General features: G+C 36.6%; 2 protein-coding genes across 3 annotated transcripts; both read left to right on the top strand.

The window, feature by feature from the left end:
* Positions 1-908: 908 nt before the first annotated feature.
* LOC149785255 (uncharacterized) lies at positions 909-6,092 on the top strand. The gene is made up of 3 exons (XM_089979101.1): positions 909-1,018; positions 3,840-4,071; positions 5,436-6,092. Exons 2-3 carry the CDS (start codon positions 3,909-3,911, stop codon positions 6,035-6,037), a joined length of 765 nt encoding a protein of 254 aa, XP_089835227.1. The 5' UTR covers positions 909-1,018; positions 3,840-3,908; the 3' UTR covers positions 6,038-6,092.
* Positions 963-18,744, top strand: LOC149785254 (uncharacterized). 2 transcript variants are annotated; one of them, XM_089979103.1, is made up of 3 exons: positions 963-1,018; positions 17,384-17,521; positions 18,088-18,744. In XM_089979103.1, exons 2-3 carry the CDS (start codon positions 17,389-17,391, stop codon positions 18,687-18,689), a joined length of 735 nt encoding a protein of 244 aa, XP_089835229.1. In that variant the 5' UTR covers positions 963-1,018; positions 17,384-17,388; the 3' UTR covers positions 18,690-18,744. The 2 variants fall into 2 exon arrangements, with proteins under 2 accessions (XP_089835229.1, XP_089835228.1); XM_089979102.1 differs by lacking the exon at positions 963-1,018 and adding an exon at positions 14,532-14,686.
* The last annotated feature ends 3,703 nt before the right edge of the window (positions 18,745-22,447 follow it).

The raw sequence follows: 22,447 nt of genomic DNA, 5'->3' as shown, positions 1-22,447 counted from the left end.
TGTGGCCTACATAAATGGAAAGTACTAGACCAAAGTCTTATGTTTCATATATTTTGCCTTCAACCCATTATTAGGATACCCAAAATAATGATTAGATATTTAAACTCAAGATTCGATCATTTAATAACTTTAGAAAACTGAATTACTATTTTAGCATATACAAAATGACACATGAGCAGACAATATAAATATTCTGACTCGTCTTGCTGGTGAAGTTGGGGAACATCACACTGTTTGGGACTAGATATATGTGATTATTATTATTATTATTGCCTATACAGGCCTTCGTACCTTTTTTTTTAGGAATTAATATAATCCATTTTATTTGAAAATAGTATGTGCAGAAAGAAAGCTCATATTCAATTTCTCCAAGTTTTATTCAAAATCCACTTCTCCTTACCACTACATGGATTAATAATTAGTGTCAGTGGCATTATTATTCACTACAAACATACTCCATACTGCTGTACACTGCATCAACGTTTGCGGGGAAAACGTATGGAATTGATTGTTTTTATTATAAGTTATTCTTTCACACTTTTACTGCCGCATGGTGCATGATACTTTACTGAAAGAAATGGGACATCACTATTACCATATTTTTATCCATTTCTTCACAGAGTACCATCCCCCACCCACCTGTATTGAATTGTGCATTACCAATAGCCCTTAAATATTCATGTATGTTCTGGTAATATTACGTACGTGAATCCTGTTTTTTTCTGCTCTCTGTTAGACTCTTATGTTACTGGTTTTCTACTACTACAACTGCTGCTACTAAACTAAAATTATTTCTAAACACTACTACTACTATCACTAACATTTTATTATAATACACAGGGACAAGAGTGATTATTTTGAGTCGTCAATAAGAAAACCTTGAACTTTCGTTCCCAATCGTGTAGTAACGGATTTGCCTTCCTTATCATGGTACATATATACCGCTTTCAGGCTTCAGTGACACAAGCCGTTTGATTTGCATAGCAGGCTAAGTTCGCCTCCCAGATTGCCGTAACAGGTATGTTAATAAGGTGTCATAAAAGTTTTTATTAATTCAAGAAGCATGAAGTTGAAACCATATTTATTTATTGTTATCATAATTGGTCAAGTGTTTTAAATATTTGTCGTGAAGCGCCATCTGTTGTTGCCCATATTGTGTACAAATTACCCGATTGCTATATTACCGACATCTTCGTATTTTCTTCTTATATTTCTTATATTTTCTTCTTTCATTTTCCATTTTTAAAGAAAGCAAACGTGTTGATGAAATGATATTGTGACCTTCCAACTAACACAACTCTGCCCACAGAAACAATGTTCTCCCCTTGGCACAGTGGAAGTAGCTTTTATTGTTTGGTTTTCTTTTCTTTGCTTTTTCCGTGAATACGAAGAACTAAACAAACAAATTCATTAGGGAAAGTAAGTAAGTTTCGTTTATTTGGTACGTTCGTTTCCAGTTAAGACTGAGTAACTGAGGAGGAAGATGCATTCGATTAAATTGCATGTTAAATATTTAGAACATAAGTCGCCAGTAAGAATGTGTGTATAGCCATATAGAGTGCAAGGTGGTCTTTTGAAAGGCGTGTGGGATTATTCAGGCAACATGCCTGCTTGAACTCTATTTTTTAAATAAATGTTATTTCCACTTGGAACAGAACCAAGTGGAAGGTGAAGACAGACTGTTAAAATCGCAAAGTGGGTCGCTAGGTTAGCATGCCACAACCTGCATCCCACTATATATATTCTTTTCACCGACATCGGATTATTCAAGCAGCATGTCTGCTTGAATTCTGATTTCATTTCATGAAAGTAAACGTTCTTTTCATGTCGAACGGCATCAGGAAGAAGGTGAAGACAGGTGGTTACAATCGCAAGTTGTGCCGTTAGGCCCCATAGCCTAAACCCATATTCCACTCTTAATGTCCTCCTCACCGTCTTTATTCCAGGCGTTAACGATTCGGAAGTTTGTTTGGTCATTTGAAGGAGTGTTTGGCTCAGTATTTACCATTATGGTTCTTCTAAATATAGTACTCAATAAAATTCAGAAATAGGGCCATTTGTAAATAAGTGTTTCATAAAATAGCATCTTAGCATTTATTTCCATGTATTTCTCTTAACTTTTATTTCAACAATAACAATTTTAATGCAATAACATTTTAGCCAGGGATTTTGAAAAGGATTGGAGTAAAGAAACTGTCTGAATCTATTTTGATCCAAAACCATGCATTAATGGCCTAATCTATATCGCGCTCCTCATTTGTCATACTCTTTGAACACGTATCTGCCGTAAAGCTGTTTTGACCCCTGGTCATCCAAACCTTAGTCGAGATCGCCTATGCGGATTTTAATTGGACCCTACCTTACATATCTTCATGTAGATTCAAATCCAATCAAAGACATAGGCAGCAGAACCAGGCTCTATATGGAGGCTCAGATGCATTTCAGTGTGGTGTCGTCAGTATATTGTGGCGTCTGTTGCCTGCTATTTTGTCGGATTGTCAGTCCCGTGTTACATTACTGCAAATAAATAATTCCTGACTTTTTCCAACTGCGTATTAGGTAGAATCATCAGAGTATGTACTATAGGCAATGCAGAAAAACGATCGCTGCAAATGCAATCAGAACTGAGCGCAATGTAGTAAAGACATCGTAGGGTCTTTTCAAGTTGCATTTTACTACCACATTTACAAGGACGTGGCAGAGGTATTATCCTACCGAAGGGAGGTAATCCACTGTGAAGAGGATGCATCAGGTAATGCAGAAAGAAGATCGCAGCAAATTCAATCAAAACTGAGCGTAAGGTAGTTAAGACATCGTAGGGTCTTCTCAATCTTGCTTCAAGTTTGGGAGAAGCTTTTGAACTACGTTAACTTCATATTTGCTTTTGCCAGACTTGGTCTCCGTAGGGTTGTAAGTGTGTCGGTAGTTACAGACCTCCATTCATATTTATCGGGAATAAAACCTACTGCCTATTGCTCCCTACAAGGACGGACTCCGATAAGAAAACATGTGAGTCAAACCTTGTTGCGCATGTTAACAAACCTGTTGATGTAGTTCTCTAGATAAGGTCATATCAATTAAAACAGTCGAATTTTGAGGTTCTGTGAGAAATAATTCAGTAAAACTGAATATTTGGATGGACTGTAACCATTGTAATGTTCCTCTCAACGTGATATTAACAGTCCTCAAAAATCGTGTGATCAAAGTCTTTCTTTTATTTATAATTCTGGATGTTCACGTATGAGAGGTTTAACGTCATTCGTTTTCTACTTATCTATATTTCAGAATGAGAATATACGGTTCTTACGCAGTTCAAATTAATTGTGCCAGATTCATTGAAGCTAAGTTCCCTTTAAATCTTACTATTTGCCGCCATACATTTTATGCAGTTAAGAGTATATTTACTTTAGTGATCATAACAACCATAAAAGTGGAAATTGTACATTTTTGAATCAATATACGTTTAAAGAGGATAACGACATGCAGCATATATATATATATATATATATATATATATATATATATATATATATATATATATATATATATATATATATATCACAAATACCATCCGCGACAGTTCATAAATATTTAGGAAATTCTTCACCCTACAAGAGGCTCGTGGATTGCCGATGTTTCCTGTCAGAATGATCTTGTTTTACGTTGATAATCATTTCTGGAATAGGCATTTATGGTCTCGTGCTATTTAATTATCGAGCACAAAGGTTAAATGTTACTGTTTTCAGCCTGAAATACAGATCTTAAAACACTTTTAACGCTTTTAGAATCATATACCAATACTGAGTCATTATAATATTTGTTTTAATTATATATATTAGGTTAGTAATTTGCCTGGCACCTGGAGACAATTGCCCCCTGCCAACTCTAACCCAATTCTCGTGTCTCCAATGCCTAGAACAAGTGCCTTTATAGGAACTATGTTTCGAGCCCTTGTCCTTCTATGTCTGCTTGGTGCATGCGCAGCCAATCACCAGCTCCTTATTCATAACCATTGTCATCAGACGATATGGGTAGGAATTCTCGGAAACCCCCATCCTATTCCAGAAGGGGGTATGTATTGTCCAAAGAACACTTACTGGCTGACTATATTGACTCTCTGAATAAGATTATACCAGATTTACATTACTAACATGCATAACAACAACAAGATAAAAAAGGAAAAATATATTGAATCATAACAAGCAAGCAGTATTGCTGCATTAAACCCATTTACATGTATAACATTTATAAATAACTATTGTTAATATGTAAAAAGAAAAGAATAAAAATCATAATGTTCGGTGGTGTAGAGAAATACATACATTCATTGCAAGTAATGAATCTAATAATTCAGGGGTTGAAAGCACAGTATGTATGTATGTATGTATGTATGTATGTATGTATGTACGTGTGTGTATAAGCATATGCAAGACTGCATATCTTGAGCTGAGACGCATCAGCTCCATTCGCAAATATCTTTCAGTTGATGCCACTAAAACATTTGTGTGTTCATTGGTACTTTCAAGACTGGACTATTGTAACTCAATTCCTGTCTGGTTCATCTCAATATCTACTCCAAAAACTTCAAAAAGTTCAAAACACAGCTGCTCGGATCATACTTAGAGTACCACGATCAGAGCACACCTCCCCGCTGCTCTGTACTCAACACTGGCTATCCATTCGATCCAGAATCAAACACAAAATTTGTTCTCTGTGCTACGTTTCACTGACGGACTCCAGACCAACATACATACCCGACCTCACCCATGTATACACACCAGCAAGATACTTACGCTCCTCTTTTGACAATCGTATACTCATTATTCCCACTATGAAAACGAAGTCATATGGACAACGTTCTTTTGCATACCAGGGCCCAGCAACGTGGAATGAATTGGCAAATGAACGTAGACACAAAGACACAGTGATCCCATTCAAGAGTGCTCTTAAAACTCACTTATTTCGACTGCAAGAACTTAACGACCTAATAATGTTTCCTACTTTAAATATTTCAGCATGCTTATTTAAATATGTTTTTCTAATTCATGGTGTTTGTTTTTGTAATCATATCATTATATATGTTTTTATGTTATAAGTGTTGTCTAATGTTGTAAAGCGCTTAGAGCTTCTAAAGATTAGTCGCTATACAAAGTCCTCATTATATGTATGTATGTATGTATGTATGTATGTATGCATGCACACGCGCACGTATTTACGTATGTATGTATATGACATGTTGGCCAGTTTTAAAAATACAAGACAAGAACAAAACAAGTCATCATGGGGCTTTCTGTAGTAATGATGTCTGTTTACAGAGTGTAATTACATGTTGTAAATGTCAAACCAAACATTAGCCATAGATGCGCTGTATATTCCTAGTCAATTATTTATACATAATGACAAGCTTATAAAGACAGTATCCTTTTATTCAATAGGTGGATTTGAGTTGCGAGCAGGGCAGTCTCATACAATCACCGTAGCGAACCACTGGTCCGGTAGAGTTTGGGGAAGAACCCACTGCGGAGGCTCTCATTGTGAGACTGGGGACTGTGGAGGGGGCAAGATTAAGTGCAACGGGGCCGGAGGAATTCCCCCGGCTACTCTTGCCGAGATAACATTTGATGCCGGCTCCTCACATAACCAGGATTTTTATGACATCAGCTTGGTAGACGGATACAACCTTCAAATGTCAATGGCTCCTCGCCAAGGTACTTTCAACCCGGGAGGCGGCCATTATTACTGTACCAGAGCTGGGTGCAATGCAGACCTAAACAAAATTTGTCCAGGAGAACTCCAGGTTCATGGCACTGGAGGTGTGGTAGCTTGTATGAGCGCGTGCATGAAGTTCAACCGAGACGACTACTGTTGTAGAGGCGCTCATGGAACACCTCAAACTTGTCCACCCTTCAGCTATTCCCAAACATTCAAAAAAGCATGTCCGGATGCTTACAGTTACGCATACGATGACCAGTCGAGTACATTCACATGCAATGGCCATGGTGCTGGCACGACCTCTTACGACATAAATTTCTGCTGATGATCTCGTAATGCAGTGTCATTAGCTGTCAGAATAAAAAATATATCTACATTAATAGCAATCAGATCAAATTTATTGTCTTCACCCCAGTCTAAGACAAAATCTACTATCGCTTCAAATGGCATGACACACGGGAAATCCTTCTCAATTCTTCCGTCACAATTATTCATGGCACTGAATTATATGCATCCACAATGATCTTTAATAAAATGGAACCAACTCTGAGCTTTGAATGCATTTTACAAGTATTAAAAAATTTAGCTTACCAGCACAAAGACGATAAAGTTAGGGACAAACCATTTAGTTTTTGGAGGATTCTTTTTTAATAAAAAAACTTAAGGTGAAACATAGGTTGCAATAAATCTCCATTATGCAGCTAAACGGAAACAGAATATATTCAGACTCGAAAGAAAATCTCAGCGCCCATTCATCACACCACCAACAAAATGCTTGAAAAAATCTCCATTGTATTAGTTTAAAAGCGTTTTTGTGTTTTTATTATCTCCTGATTGAAGAAAAGAATGTATCCCGTCTAAAAAGGCAATAAGTCCCCATCCACCACCTCACCACAACATTAAATGTTCAATCCATTCAAGTCTCATAACACTAACGCTCCTATAAAGAACCCAAAATTATTACCAGTGTACGAAATTTTTGTTTCGATTTCATGTGAACTCGGAGGTAGTACGCACGACAGATATTTACAAGATAGGGTCTCACCATCTAACTCTATCGCTTTGGCAATAATTGTGATCTTGAAGTTTCAAGATCAAATGCCGTATCATCTACGACGTTTTTGCCTTAATTAAGTATAATGCTGATCAAAGATTGGAATGACTTACCAGAGAATATATAAAGTACTGCAAACGAATAGATTAAACACAGCAGTAAAGTCGCTCTTTACCGGATAGCCCGAAATTGCGAAAAGACATTACTATTTATTTTTGGTAAATTTTGTTTTTAAAAATATGACAATTACTTTAAAAAAATCAAAAAAATAATTAGTGACAGATATTCTAACCCAATGAGCGCTATGATTTACATTACATCACGTTATCGTTCACCTATAACTTTTTTTCCATATGTTTAAATCGTGTGTTTTGCTTGCTTTGATTGGCAGTGAATTAAGTATGTTGTTTGTGTGTTTTATAATCGCTTAAGTATACCATCATAGTGATCTGTGGTTTTATTTTACTTATTTTCTTTTATTTTCATCTTAATTGCACCCCTTAATTATTGACATTCATGGTACTTGTCTAATTTACGCTCGCTGATTGGTTAATTGATCAGCATCATTGATAAGTGGCGATAAGTCGATCATTTAAGAGAGGATTTCGCAGTTACCAACCCACTCCCCTTCCGTACTGTCCATTAGTGACCGAAGTAACGTCGGATTTGGTAAATGACAAGATATCTGGACGCACATCAAGAAGTATGCTGTGGAGATTACTCGGAATACACATTTCCTCTAAGCCTTTTGTAGTTAGAATGGCCAATGTCACTCAAGATGGTGACATTAATATCAGTCCTCCTCTTCATCCGTCCGAACGAATTTGTAATGTGACGCATAATGTCATTCTCCAGTCCATCAGTCCTTACGGAAATCGATCGGTTTGAATATCGATGAAATTGCAATCAGTTTCACGCTCTCTCCCAGTTTGAACACAAGTCCTTGCGCCTTCGTGTAACTACTCCATTGTATCGTATGCCCTGTTTCTCACGACTTGATCGGTTTCCACGGCGGTGTGTTTGGATGATATCCTCCAGAAAGGTATGATCGGTTCCATTCTAGGAAAAGGAAAGAACGATCTCATTTCGCTTTTGCATCATCTAGGTTTTCTGATCATTTGGGAAGATCCATCTTTGTCGATCCCACTCAGTTCGTAAAAACCTGGGTATGAATTGTCTCACTCCCCTCAACCTGGTACTTCTTCTCCACAGAATCCATTTTGAACACTAAAATGATCCAAACTAGGGAGTTTCTGCAACTTCAGATTATTCTATGCGGCAACGGATCTTATCCCACTGGTTTGCCTCTTAATGCGCCATTTGGAAACGATCTATCTATCTCTATGGTGTCCCTCTTTCAAGTCACTCGATGAGATGGACAGTGTAAAGAGTGAGACAGTATCATTCATAGACCATCGAAACCACCAATGTTGGCTCACGGTAGAAATACCTAATAAACAGATGGAAAGATATACACAAAGGAAAACACAAGTGTTTGATTAACCTGTTACCGGACTGCATCACTATCAATGACCAGTGGGGTCCGGAATATGTTGGTCTCCACATCAGTGACTTAGAGATGAAAGCGATCATCAACTCCTTTCATTCTGGAGTGACCATCTTCAGTACGAGATATAGCTTATCGTGTCAGAAAGCTAGGCTATGGCGACATATCTCCTCAAACAGGGAGGTACCAAATCACCCCAACACTAAATTTTGGTTGGGACATCCCATCGTTGGTGCGCACAAGGCAACATATACATCCAGATCAGACAAATTACCTGCAAATTCAGTCAAGGACGATTTTCAGTCGAGGATGAACCATATTCCCCATTCATAAGGGTCCCTCCATCCGTTGACCTTTCGTCAGATTTGCCAGCTTCGACGACGGGTCTTTTTACAACCAGATGGAATCACAACTGTCCAATTTCGTTTCCCTAGTACCGGATCCCGAGGTTTGGTCCGTTGACGCTTTTTTAGTTGGGAGGGTCTGTAGCTCTTTGCTTCACTTCCAACGATCATTTTATCAAAAGATTAAACATAAACGAGGGACCTGAGCCGTAGAATGAATCTGACTGCCCCTCTCCGCTGGGAGAAATGTTAGATCAACAACCTTCACGACGATCTAATGATAGCTCTTTGCATAAGTGATGGAAATCACCTACTGCGGAAACAACTCAACCCTTCAATCTTGGAATGAATTGAACGAGCTAGAATGGCCTCCACTTTCAAAGCTTACGAAGGGAACTGGTGCGTTTTCAAGGACTGGCGCAAAGTCAAAGCATTCACCCTCTGAGCGCCTCTGTCCAACCAAATAGCTGACTTTTTTCTTTCTTTTTCAAGGAGAATAGGTTGACTCCGATTACTATTACAGGCACGTGTCATCATTATGCAAGAGAGGATCTTGGTCATAACAATGACCTCTCGGACTGTCGTCCAACTTTGATATCATATGATCTAAATCCCTAACATTGCTTTTCCCCAAATGGAATCTTTCATGGGTTACGATTTGGTTAAGTTCAAACAAACTCGAGCGTTTAACCAGGACCTCGTTGAAGCTCCTTTCATACCAAACCTGTTTCGTGATAGCGCTTGCTTCGGCTTGAAGAATCAATGAACTACACGCACTCTCTGTTGACCAAATCCAACCTTCATTTTGGATCAGATGGCTTGATTGTTCTTATAAGGTAACCCGGTTTCGTCGTCAGAAACTGGTTGCTGTCAGTGGGTATTAAAAACGTCATCAAACGGTCCCTCTTCCGTATTCCCACAGCCCGAGACTTCCAAACAGGATTTGGTACGTTTCATCAGACTTTATCTGAAGCAGTTTAAGCCAGTTTGTGGAGTGCAAAGAGGCCCTTTTCTCCCAGTTAAATCTGGAAAAGAGGACATAACCTCTCAATCCCTCTCATCGTTGTTGAAGTGTTTAATATACACGGCATACTCTGACATATCAATAAAACAGAGTAGCCTCGTTAATATCTCTGCTCATGAGATAAGAGTAATCATGAGAGCCTTGCCTTGACCGCATATCTCTATAAAGGATAACGTCGAGCCATCCATTGGCATGCGCAGTCAACATTCGTGTATAATCTACGTGACTTGGCTCTACAACTACAAACTCTGGATCTGGTAGCCGTACTCACACAAGTGGCTACCGGACCCAATTGACGCCAACACAACCTCCGCACAAGAGCCCAGCGCTGTCTTCGCTGGATCGACTCGGAAATTTTTTGTGGTAAGAATACCTCCTTATTTCTTCTTCCCAGACGTAAGCCACGTCGCCTCCGGTTGTGCCGCTCGCAATTAGCAGAGTGGGTTAACCTTCGCATTGGGAATCCAATATTCTTCGAAGACAGGTTACCTGGAGTATAGGTTGGATGCTGAACAATCCCTCCGCCTATTACACGTTGCAGTCAAGACAAATGTTATGAGAAGACCTCTCAGAGGGCTTTGAAAAAACCCTTAACATGTTCACCACTGATTATACCGACAAAAGAAATAGCGGATAAATCTCGGCAACTGTGGAATAAATAAAGAGATTCGCTGAAACAACCACAGATATTGTTCTCATGTTAGAGGTGCTGTTGAAAACAAGCTAGGCTTGACCAGTGAAATTCTAAATCATATAGTATTTTCATGATGTTGCTGCTACAACAAAACCATACGTGGATGAACATATCGCAAACATGCCGGCACCACCACGCGTAGTAATTTTGTCTGGAGAATACGACAGAATTTTGACCAGGAGAGAAGGAAAGGAGGAAACTGAAAAAGTAACAAACGGTAGATTTGTTTCTCTAACCTGGATGGGTTTGATACACCTAAATCTCACATCTTAAATATGTGGGGTGCGTCGGGATAGTGTTATTTCAGCATATACTGGTCTTTCTGGTGGGTCGAGTTTAATAGTAATGTTGAAAACTAAATATCCGGTATAGTGAAGTAGCAATACGCAACACCGGGCAACAAGAACTAAACAATTTTACATTTACGATACCGGTATGGCTGTTTGTCTGAGATAAAATTCAGTTCAAAGGATTCTACATCCTTCCACCTGTGTACTTACACGTTTTTGGCGTTTGTATGTAAGATTAAATTTATCACTATATACGTGATGAATTCTGACCGTGGTGATTAGAATGCGAAACTTACCAACGGGGTTTTGAATCAGCTGACCAAAGATACTAACATTGAAGCAATTTCGTTCCACTTGTTGACAAATATCTGCTTCAAAATGGTCTTACCAGAATCTGATACACACTTATATGTAATCTTGTTCAAGGCCAAACAGAAATAGACCGTTGGAACCACCGTGATATGTCACTACCATCTCGATGTCAGCTTAGAATAATCGCATTTGCACGTGAATGCACTCAAACGTTGCTTGCACCACCAGGTGTGAAAACAATGAAGTGGTATTCACCCTTGAACCCACCCGTGTGCGGGTAACAGTTCTTGGACGAAGAAAAGAAGAACCATTTCAGATATTATTCAGTGGTGTAATCGGTATGGTACTAAACTGAAAAGGTGCTACGCCCATAGAACTTACATTTGCCGGATATTTGAATATTCCAAAGGAAGATATTATATAGCAGTTGTGCCAATAAAAACGTGCAATAGGTTAGAATTGCTTGTATGTGTTGCACGTGATCAAGGACGGCCTGCAGATGCGCAATTATACTAAGCGATTATATTATTAATATAATAACTTTGATAGACCCTTAATGTTGCTGTTGCGATAAAAGAAAAAGAATCAAAGCGGAACAACAATTGCAAAATGAAATCACTAAGAACTTCGTCGATCATACAATGTAAACAGGCATGTCTTGTCGCCAACGCTATTTGTGGAATTGCCGCGGCAACAACCGTTCGTCTTAGTGTGAAGAAATCATAATAACATCAACCATCATAGGTGCACGAAAACAAAATTGGAATTATTGCTGGAGCTTTATCGATAATAAAATAATTTTCGATACGATTACATTCACGAATTCATATTTATTCAACACTGCTCAATGCAGCAAAAAGTAGTCTCAATACGATTCGTTATCTTTATTCGGTGGCTATCGATGATACAATAATTAGCATGCCTGAATTCGAAATTATGTTGGCAGAAATGAAAAATCACCAACAAATTCGATCACAAATAAGAAATCGTGTGGTAGAGGATTTACAATCAATACAAATTGAGTAATTCTTTAAGAAACAAAGAAATATAAATACCAAAACACAAACAAACAACGTGATGTTCACCGACTTAAGCACACTTGCGATCAACTAGCTATCCGCTGAGTTTTACTTCGTAAAATATCATCAAAGTAAACCACTACCATTGGCCATTGGTGAACAGTGCTCTTGTTGTTGCCTGCAAAATTAGTATCATTATATATATATATATATATATATATATATATATATATATATATATATATATATATATATATATATATATATATATATATATATATGTGTGTGTGTGCATGTATATATATATATATATATATATATATATATATATATATATATATATATATATATATATATATACTGTTTATTACCCTATGGGGCATACGCTACCGTGTAATGCTGACATTAGTAATCGTCAAGTCATGGTGGAAAGAAGACCGTGACTTATATCATGACTAATTTCGGTCCAAATGAACTATTATCACACTACTTGTGCAATGAATAATACAATTAAATGCAGCTAAGATAGGTGGGTGTGGTATAGTCAAATATCGCGTGCAGCACGTAATGAGTTTATAGTTATGTATTATTAACTTACAAAACTGTCATGACAATGTTCAAGAGCACTGTTTCATGGAAAATGTATTTACATGAGCAAAACTAGGCAATTTAATATTGTATTTTACCGACAAAATATCACGGTATTGGATATTACTGAGCTATTGCATTGTAATTATCTTGTTATATGTCAAGATGCAACGAGCGTTATATTTTCGTATACACTGGGCATTGCATACAATGCACGTGGCCAGCATCATGATGCTTTTTAATGGAGGCTGACATATTGGTCTTCTTCCAGTCAACCCGGTCCATTGATTGACAGTCATATTACATACACACATGTAACCCGTTTACGATACAACTTTCTTTTTTGAAAATACAGTTGTGGTCAGTACTGATGATAACAAAGATAATTACAAAACATTCCTGAAATGCATACTAGAAAATGACTAATGTTAGTTTACATTTTACTGCTCTTTGTCTCAATTTTCACCGCATATACTTCTCTATGTATTAATCTGCCAAACTTTATATCTTCGGGTATCATCAGTCTTTCGTCCTAACACCCGTCAACAGACAATGAAATGTACTTGCCATTAGCTACTTATTCTAAATAAACATAATATACATACATAAGATGTCTACTGAATTTTAATTGCAATTAAGAGAACTATTCTATTTACGGTATGCATTTCCGCTAGTATGTGAGAAGGTACTTCCCATAAATCAAGATTGTGGATCAAATTTTGAGAAATACAAATTTTAACAAAATTACAAACTAATCAGTTAAGATATGTGAGCAGTTACATAATTTACAAGATGGTACTTTGTAGAGTTCTGGATGATGCCATGATCGTCATTAATCGTGACTGTTAAATGAAGCATAACGCAACATGCTTAATTACTACATGTATTCATGTATATATCAATGTGCTTATCTACATTGGATTCTACGGTCTGTCGAACAGATCGCGTATAGGGAAAGAGTCTACGTTTTTTTAGTAGTTATTTCTGCACGTGTTATTTGTGATAACTAGTTATTCATGTTGTTTTGTGTTGACATTTGAACTCTGGATAAATTAATTTGTATTGTTGTACAGTGAAGTTATTTGCACTGACATGGGCGCTTTGTAAACCAGGATACAAGGAGGCAGTTAAATATTGCTGGTGGGCTACATAAATGGAAAGTACTAGACTTAAGTCTTATGTTTCGTCCATTTTGCCTTCAACCCACTATTAGGATACCAAAGAAAGTGATTAAACTCAAGATTTAATTATTAAATAACTTTATAAACTTAATTACTATTTCAGCATTTACAAAATGACACACGAGCAGAGAATATGAATATTTTACCTCTTCATTTTGGGGATGTTGGGGAGCATCATAATGTTTGGGACTAGATTTATGTCATTATTATTATTATTATTGCCAATACAGGCCTTCGTACCTCTATTTAGGAATTACTAGAATCCATTTTATTTGCAAACAGCATGTACAGAAAGACAGCTCATATTTAATTTCTCCAAGTTTTATTCAAAATCCACTTCTCCTTACCACTACATGGATTAATAATTAGTGTCAGTGGCATTAATATTCACTACATACATACTCCATATTGCTGTACATTGCATCAACGTTTGCGGAAAAAAGTATGGAATTGATTGTTTTTATTATAAGCGATTCTTTCACACATTCACTGCCACATGGTGCATGATACTTAGCTAAAAGAAATGAGACATCACTATTACCATAATTTGTATCCATTTCGTCACCATCCCCCACCCACCTGTATTGAATTGTGCATTACCAATGGCCCTTGAATATTCATGTATGTTCTGGTAATATTAATGTACATGTATCCAGTTTTTTTTCTACTCTCTGTTAGACTCTTATGTTACTGGTTTTCTACTACTACAACTGTTGCTACTAAACTAAGATTATTACTAACAATATTACTGCTATCACTAACATTTCACTATAATGCACAGGGACAAGAGTGATTATTTTGAGTTGTCAATAAGGAAACCTTGAACTTTCGTTCCCAATCGTGAAGTAACGGATTTGCCTTCGTCATCATCCGATACATATATATTGCTTTCAGGCTTCAGTGACACAAGCCATTTGATTTGCATAGCAGGCTAAGTTCACCTCCCAGATTGCCGTAACAGGTATGTTAATAAGGTGTCATAAAAGTTTTTATTAATTCAAGAAGCATGAATTTGAAACCATATTTATTTATTTATTTATTGTTATCATATAATTGGTAAAGTCTTTTAATTATATGTGAAGCACCATCTGTTGTTGCCAAAGTTGTAAAAATTACCCGATTGCTACATTACCGACATCTTCGTATTTTCTTCTTATACTTTCTTCTTTCATTTTCCATTTTTAAAGAAAGAAAACGTGTTGATGAAATGACATTGTGACCTTACAACTAATACAACTCTGCCCACAGAAACAATGTTCTCCCTTTGGCACAGTGGAAGTAGCTTTTATTGTTTGGTTTCTTTTTCTTTGCCTTTTTCTTAATTACGAACAACTAAACAAACAAGTTCATTAGGGAAAGTAAGTAAGTCTCGTTTATTTGGTACGTTCGTTTCCAATTAAGACTGGGTAATGGTATTAATGTAGACTGAGGAGGAAGTTGCATATCGATTAAATTGCATTTTAAATATTTAGAATATAAGTCGCCAATAAGAATGTGTGTATAACCATATAGAGTTCAAGGTGGTCTTTTGTAAGGGGTGTGGAATTATTCAGGCAACATGTCTGCTTGAACTCTATTTTTTAAATAAACGTTATTTCCACTTGGAACAGAACCAGATGGAATGTGAAGACAGACGGTTATTTAGTAAATCGCAAAGTGGGCCGCTAGGTTAGCATGCCACAACCTGCATTCCACTATCTACATTCTTTTCACCGACATCGGATTATTCAAGCAACATGTCTGCTTGAACACTGATTTCATTTCATAAACGTAAACGTTCTGTTCATATCGAACGGCATCAGGAAGAAAGTGAGGACAGGTGGTTACAATCGCAAGTTGTGCCGTTAGGCCCCATAGCCTAAACCCATATTCCACTCTTAATGTTATCCTCATCGTCTTTATTCCAGGCTTTAAAGATTCGGAAGTTTGTTTCGTTATTTGAAGGGGTGATTGACACAGTATTTACCATTATGGTTCTTCTAAATATAGTAATCAATAAAATTCAGTAATAGGGCAATTTGGAAATAAGTGTTTCATAAAATAACATCTTAGCATTTATTTCGATGTATTTCTCTTAACTTTTATTTCAACAATATACAGTTTTAATGCAATAACATTTTAGCCAGGGACTATGAAAAGGCTTGGAATAAAGAAACTGTCTGAATCAATTTTGCTCCAAAACCATGCGTTAATGGCTTAAACCATATCGCGCTCCTCACTTGTCATACTCTTTGAAAATTTAGTTCCCTTAAAGCGCTTTTGATCTCTGGTCATCAAAACCTTAGTCGAGATCGCCTATGCAGATTTTAAGTGGACCCTACCTAACATCTCTTCATGTAGATTCAAATCCAATCAAAGACGAAAGCAACAGAACCAGATTCTATATGGAGGCTCAGATGCATTTCAATGCGGCGGCGTCAGTATCTTGTGGCGTCTGTCGACTGCTACTTTGTCTCATCGTCAGTCCTGTGCTACATTACTGCAAAACATAATTCCTGACTTTTTCCAACTGCTTATTAGGCAGAATCATCAGATTATGCACTATATGTAATGCAGAAAAAAATGATCGCAGCAAACGCAATAAAAAATGAGTGCAATTCAATTATAACATCGTAGGGTCTTCTTCTAGCTGCATTTTGCTACCAGATTTACAAGGACGTGGCAGAGGTATTATCCTAGCGAAGAGAGGTAATCCTGTGTGAAGAGGATGCGTCAGTATGTTCAAGTTTTGGAGAAGCTTTTGAACTACGTTAAGTACTAATTTGCTGGTGTCAGACTTGGTGTCCATATGGTTGTAAGTGTATCGTTAGTTTTAGGCCTCCACTGCCTATTGCTCTCTACAAGGACGGACTCCGATAAGAATGCATGTGAGTCAGACCTTGTTGTGCATGTTAATAGACATGCTGATGTATTTCTATAGGTAAGATCATATTAATGAAAACAGTCGAATTTTGAGTTTCTGGAGAAATAATTCAGTAAAACTGAATATTTGGAAGGACTGTAACCACTGTAATGTTCCTCTCAACGTGATATTAACAGTTCTCAAAATTCGTGTGATCAAAGTCTTTCTTTTATTTATAATTCTGGATGTTCATGTATGAGAGGTTGAACATCATTCGTTTTCTACTTTTATCTAAACCTCCAAATGAGAATATAAGGTTCTTACGCAGTTGAAATTAATTGTGCCAGATTCACTGAGGCTGTGTTCTCTTTAAATCTGACTACTTGCCGCCATACATTTTATGCAGTTAAAAATATATGTACTTCAGTGATTATAACAACCATAAAAGTGGAAAGTGTGCATTTTTTAATCAATGTACGCATTTATGGTCACGTGCTACTTAATTCTCGAGCACAAAGGTTAAACGTGACTGTTTTCAGTCAGAAATAGATTTTAAAACACTTAACGCTTTTAGAATCATGAACCAATATTGAGTCATTATAACATTTGTTTTAACGATATAGAATAATAAGTCAGTAATATATCTGGCGCCTGGAGACAATTGCCCATTACCAACTCTAACCCCTACCCTCGTGTTTCCAATGCCTAGAACAAGTGCCTTTAACCAGGTGGCTTCTTTTCTTTCTTTTTTGATCCTTGTTTTATTTTTTTTTTCCTTTAAAAATGATTATTTCTTTTTAACAAATTGATCTATAGGAACTATGTCTCGAGCCTTTGTCCTTCTATGTCTGCTTGGAGCATGTGCGGCCAACCACCAGCTCCTTATTCATAACTACTGTCATCAGACGATATGGGTAGGGATTCTCGGAAACCCCCATCCTATTCCAGAAGGGGGTATGTATTGTCTAAAATAACTCTTACTGGCTGACTTTACTGACTCTCCGAAAGTGATTACACCAGATTTAAATTACTAATATGCATAACAAAAACAAGATAAAAAGTAAAAATATATTGAATCATAACAAGCAAGCAGTTGTGCTGTATTAAACACATTTACATGTATAACATTGATAAATAACTATAGTGCGCTTTATATGTAAAAAGAAAATAATAAAAATTATAATGTTCGGTGGTGTAGAGAAATACATACATTCATTGCAAGTAATGAATCTAATAATTCAGGGGTTGAAAGCACAGTATGTATGTATGTATGTATGTATGCACAGCCGCATGTATTTTAGGTATGTATGTATATAACATGTTGGCCAGTTTTAAAAATACAAAACAAAAACAAAGCAAGTCATCATGGTGCTTTTCGTAGTAATGATATCTGTTCACAGAGTGCAATTACATGTTGCAAATGTCAAACCAAACATTAGCCATAGATGCTCTGTATATTCCTAGTCAATTATTTATACAAAATGACAAGCTTATAAAGACAGTATCCTTTTATTCAATAGGTGGATTTGAGTTGCGATCATGGCAGTCTCATACAATCACCGTAGCGAACCATTGGTCCGGTAGGGTTTGGGGAAGAACCCACTGCGGAGGCTCTCGGTGTGAGACCGGGGATTGTGGAGGGGGAAAGATTAAGTGCAACGGGGCCGGAGGAATTCCCCCGGCTACTCTTGCCGAGATAACATTTGACGCCAGCTCCTCTCATAACCAGGATTTTTACGACATCAGCTTGGTGGACGGATACAACCTTCAAATGTCAATGGCTCCTCGGCAAGGTTCTTTCAAGCCAGGAGGCGGCCGTTATTACTGTACCAGAGCTGGGTGCAATACAGACCTGAACAGAATTTGTCCAGGTGAACTCCAGGTTCACGGCACTGGAGGTGTAGTAGCTTGCATGAGCGCGTGCATGAAGTTCAACCGAGATGATTACTGTTGTAGAGGCGCTCATGGAACACCCCAAACTTGCCAACCCTCCAGATACTCAAGAACTTTCAAACAAGCATGTCCGGATGCTTACAGTTACGCATACGATGACCAATCGAGTACGTTCACATGCAATGGCCATGGTGCTGGCACGACCTCTTACGACATAAATTTTTGCTGATGATCTCGTAATACAGTGCCATTAGCTGTCAGAAATAAAGATATATCTACGTTAATAGCGATCAGATCAAATTTATTGTCTTTACCCCAGTCTAAGACAAAATCTACTATCGCTTCAAATGGCATGACACACGGGAAATCCTTCTAAATTCTTCCTCTACAATTATTCATGGCACTGAATTATATACATTCATAAAAAGGAACCAACCATGCATTTTACAAGTATTTAAAAAATTAGCTTACCAGCACAAGGGTGATAAAGTTAAAGACCGACCATTTAATTTTTGAAGGATTGTTTTCAGAAGAAGAAAAAAAATTAAGGTTAAACATAGATTGCAATAAATCTACATTATGCAGCACAAAAAAGAAGAAAATCACAGCACTCATTCATCACACCACCACCAAAATGCTTGAAAAATCTCCATTGTATTAATTGAAAAAATGTTTTTTTTTTGTTTTTATTATAATTTATTAGCTTCAGATTTAGGAAAAAAAAATACCCTGGCTGAAAAGATAATCAGTCCCCACCCACCACCTCACCAAAAAATTAAATGTTCAGTCCATTCAAATCTTATAATGCTGTCTCTTCTATAAATAGCCGAAAAATATTACCAATTTAAGCATTTTTGTTTCGAACTCGAAGGTATTACGCACGACAGATATTTAGAAGATAGGGTCTCACCATCTTAGTCTAACGCAGTGGCAATAATAACGATCTTGAAGTACCACGAGTAAATATCGTGTCATTTACAACGTTTTTGTCTGAATTCAGTATAATGCCAATCAAAGACTGGAATGACTTATATATAAAGTATGGTAAACAAACATATTAAACACAGCAGTAAAGTCGCACTTTAAAGGATAGCCCGAAATTGCGGGAAGATATGTCTCTATTATTGATTTTAGGTAATTGATCTTAAAAAATATGAAAATTACTTTAAAAAATCAAATAATTAATTAGTGACAAATATTCTAACCCACTGAGCGCTATGATTCACATTACATCACGTTATCGTTCACCTATAACTTGTTTCCGTATGTTTAAATCGTGTGTTTTGCTTGATTTGATTGGCATTGAATTAAGTATATTGTTTGTGTGGTTTATAATCTCTTAAGTATACCATCACAGTGATCTGTGCTTTTCTTTTATTTATTTTCTTTTATTTTCATCTAAATTGCTCCCCTTAATTATTGATATTTCTTGTACTTGTGTAATGTTTACCCCTTTGTATATATAATTTAAGGTGACATCTTTAATTGATCTGAAATAGTAATGCATACCATTATATTACTTTTCTCTCAGATCAAATTCATTGTCAAAACAGAATGGGCGCAGCTTTTCGAAACGGAGTAGAAGACACCAACCTGTAGTTCTCGTAAAGTTGGATTCTGTACAGAATACTTGAACTAAACAAACTTAATAAATACTTATAAAAAAAAAACAACAACATAAAAAGACCTAACAGAGGCGCATATAAACTGTATATATATTTATGAGTTAATATCTGATACATTTTATTAAACTTTAGCCCATAGGATATATTTGTTTAATCTCCTTCTTAACTTCAATAATTGCCCGTTTATCTCTTTCCTTAAAACGTGTATTCGTTTACATCTATGACCTTGGAAAGTATCAAGGACTTTTTTCAGAGAATACTTGTCATCGTTCATGGTAAGCGTCGCTATAAATCTTTATAAACGTAATTGCCGTCCTAGGACAGGAGTCATAAAAGACAGTTGAAGCATAAAAACAAAAGAGCAAAAAAAAAAAAAAAAAAAAAAAAAAAATTAATGGGATGCTCGAGTTTAAACGAAAGTTTGAAGATAATTAAAAATGGAGTGAACAGAAAAACAAATGGTTTGCCGCGAGTTTCGAACTCGCGATCTCTTTTTTGGCAAGTGGGACGGGACACACAGAAAGAAAGACAAATGGCGGTGTGGGTTTTTTAACTTATACGAATTTTTGCTTGAAATTCGGTGCAAGGCGACATCTTGTTTCATTATCTCAATAGCCAGCATCCGTTTTGCATATTATTCTACACTCGAGTTTTTGTACTTCGATTCACGACACCGCCTCAAACAGGAAACAAACTTAATCCCTCATACTTTGTTTCGATGTGATGAGCAGCTAATCCGTCTAAGTCATGTGCAAATAAGAAGCAAATATCTCGACAAAATTTGTCTTTCTAATAGCATAAGCCTCGGACTAAACAAACTGATAACTTAAGAGCTAATACAGTACAAGAAAGTTGACTTACACTATGATACAATTACACAGACAAACAAAGTAAACAAAATAAATACATATATTAAAAATATCATACATTCAAAGTACAAAGTACCAGGATGCATTGCTATTTTACATTTCATTAAGTATTTGCTTACATTCATTTTACTGTAGTTGATATGACATTGCCAGCACCACAACTATCTGCAGCTCCATCTGCAAGTCAGCTTATTAATCAATCTGTATTTCATCAATGTATTTAGATGTTGCTCCCTCGGTTAATAGGTTCACTACTTGCATCATCTGAATGGGCAAAGTAACTTAAGGGCAGTAACTCGGCAAAATGTATCAAAATCGTGCTTAATTTATCAATATATCCAAGATCATGTTAAATTGCAAATTCATTGTAAATTTGGTTGGAGATATTAAAAATGTAATTGCTTGAATATTCACGATTCATTTATATATTTTAGCTCCGTGATGGTATAAGTGTACAAATTGCGCAAGTCCAGGTGGGAGGAGCTTAAGGTGTAGGAACATTATATTCAGAAATAAACAACAACACTAGCTGTGATTAGTGCATTATATAAGAGTTGTACTTTCTGTTAGGCTTTAAAAAAAGTTGTGCCTCTTGGCAACATGTGAGATTATGTTAATTCATATCTAGAACATATTTTGTATTTTTATGATTTTTTTAAAATGTGGTACACATGGCTGAATCTGTCTGGTGTGACTAGATAACTCTTACCCCTGTCTAGTTCCAGCAGAGTTATCTCTCTTAAATGCAATGGAGTACCTGGTTTTGTCCTTGTCAAATTGACAATCTAGCATTGTTCTCTATGACAGTGTGTGACATGCATGCTGAGGTAGGATACAAAGTATATTTATTTCACAAAACATTAGTATTGAGGTATATGAAAAAAAAAAACAATTGGTACCGTGATACATGATGAGCATATTTATGTATAAAATGATAAATAGTATTTTATTATTATTTATTAAAAAAAAGATGGGGCTGTCTGAGTATTTTATGTGTAAGCCAGTTATACGGCGATCGTGACCCATTACTGAATATAGCATACTAAACTCTACGTGATTTTCAACCGTTTTAAGAAGGAGCTTGACAGATACTTCGATTAAATTTAAAAGAAAAAAAAATGGTTACCGCCTACACCGTTCGAAAGTTGTTAGGTTGTAAGAAATGAGAGGATTAAAACTCTCTAAATGATCATAACATGCCAATGGCTGAATCGGTGATCTTATAAAGATGAAAATTAGACACACCGAAATCAATATTGGTTAAAGAGATCGAAACTCTTCGACACGTATCTGAGATCCAGTAGGGCGTCCTGATACTCTTGCATCGCCTCCATCAGATACACATACACACGAGACAAGTTTCTGGTATTGTCATTTGTAAAATTACATTCGATCGCTCGTTCGGGATATTGCTTATAGTTTATTCTGACGAATCGTCGCCTTACATCAGCGCTGTCGAAAACAGAATTGTTTTATTCTTGACTTCCATGCCT

Source organism: Sinohyriopsis cumingii, chromosome 13 (assembly GCF_028554795.1).
Source record: "Sinohyriopsis cumingii isolate HCF-2022 chromosome 13, ASM2855479v2, whole genome shotgun sequence".
Lineage (NCBI taxonomy): Eukaryota > Metazoa > Mollusca > Bivalvia > Unionida > Unionidae > Sinohyriopsis > Sinohyriopsis cumingii.
This window is presented reverse-complemented; position numbering and strand designations above follow the sequence as displayed.

What these genes read in the sequence shown, in the direction of transcription:
- LOC149785254 (XM_089979103.1), top strand. Translation starts at nt 17,389, where the DNA reads ATGTCTCGAGCCTTTGTCCTTCTATGTCTGCTTGGAGCATGTGCGGCC. An exon ending in CCATCCTATTCCAGAAGGGG is followed by an intron (nt 17,522 to 18,087) that starts GTATGTATTGTC and finishes TTTATTCAATAG; the next exon opens with GTGGATTTGAGTTGCGATCA.
- LOC149785255 (XM_089979101.1), top strand. Translation starts at nt 3,909, where the DNA reads ATGCCTAGAACAAGTGCCTTTATAGGAACTATGTTTCGAGCCCTTGTC. An exon ending in CCATCCTATTCCAGAAGGGG is followed by an intron (nt 4,072 to 5,435) that starts GTATGTATTGTC and finishes TTTATTCAATAG; the next exon opens with GTGGATTTGAGTTGCGAGCA.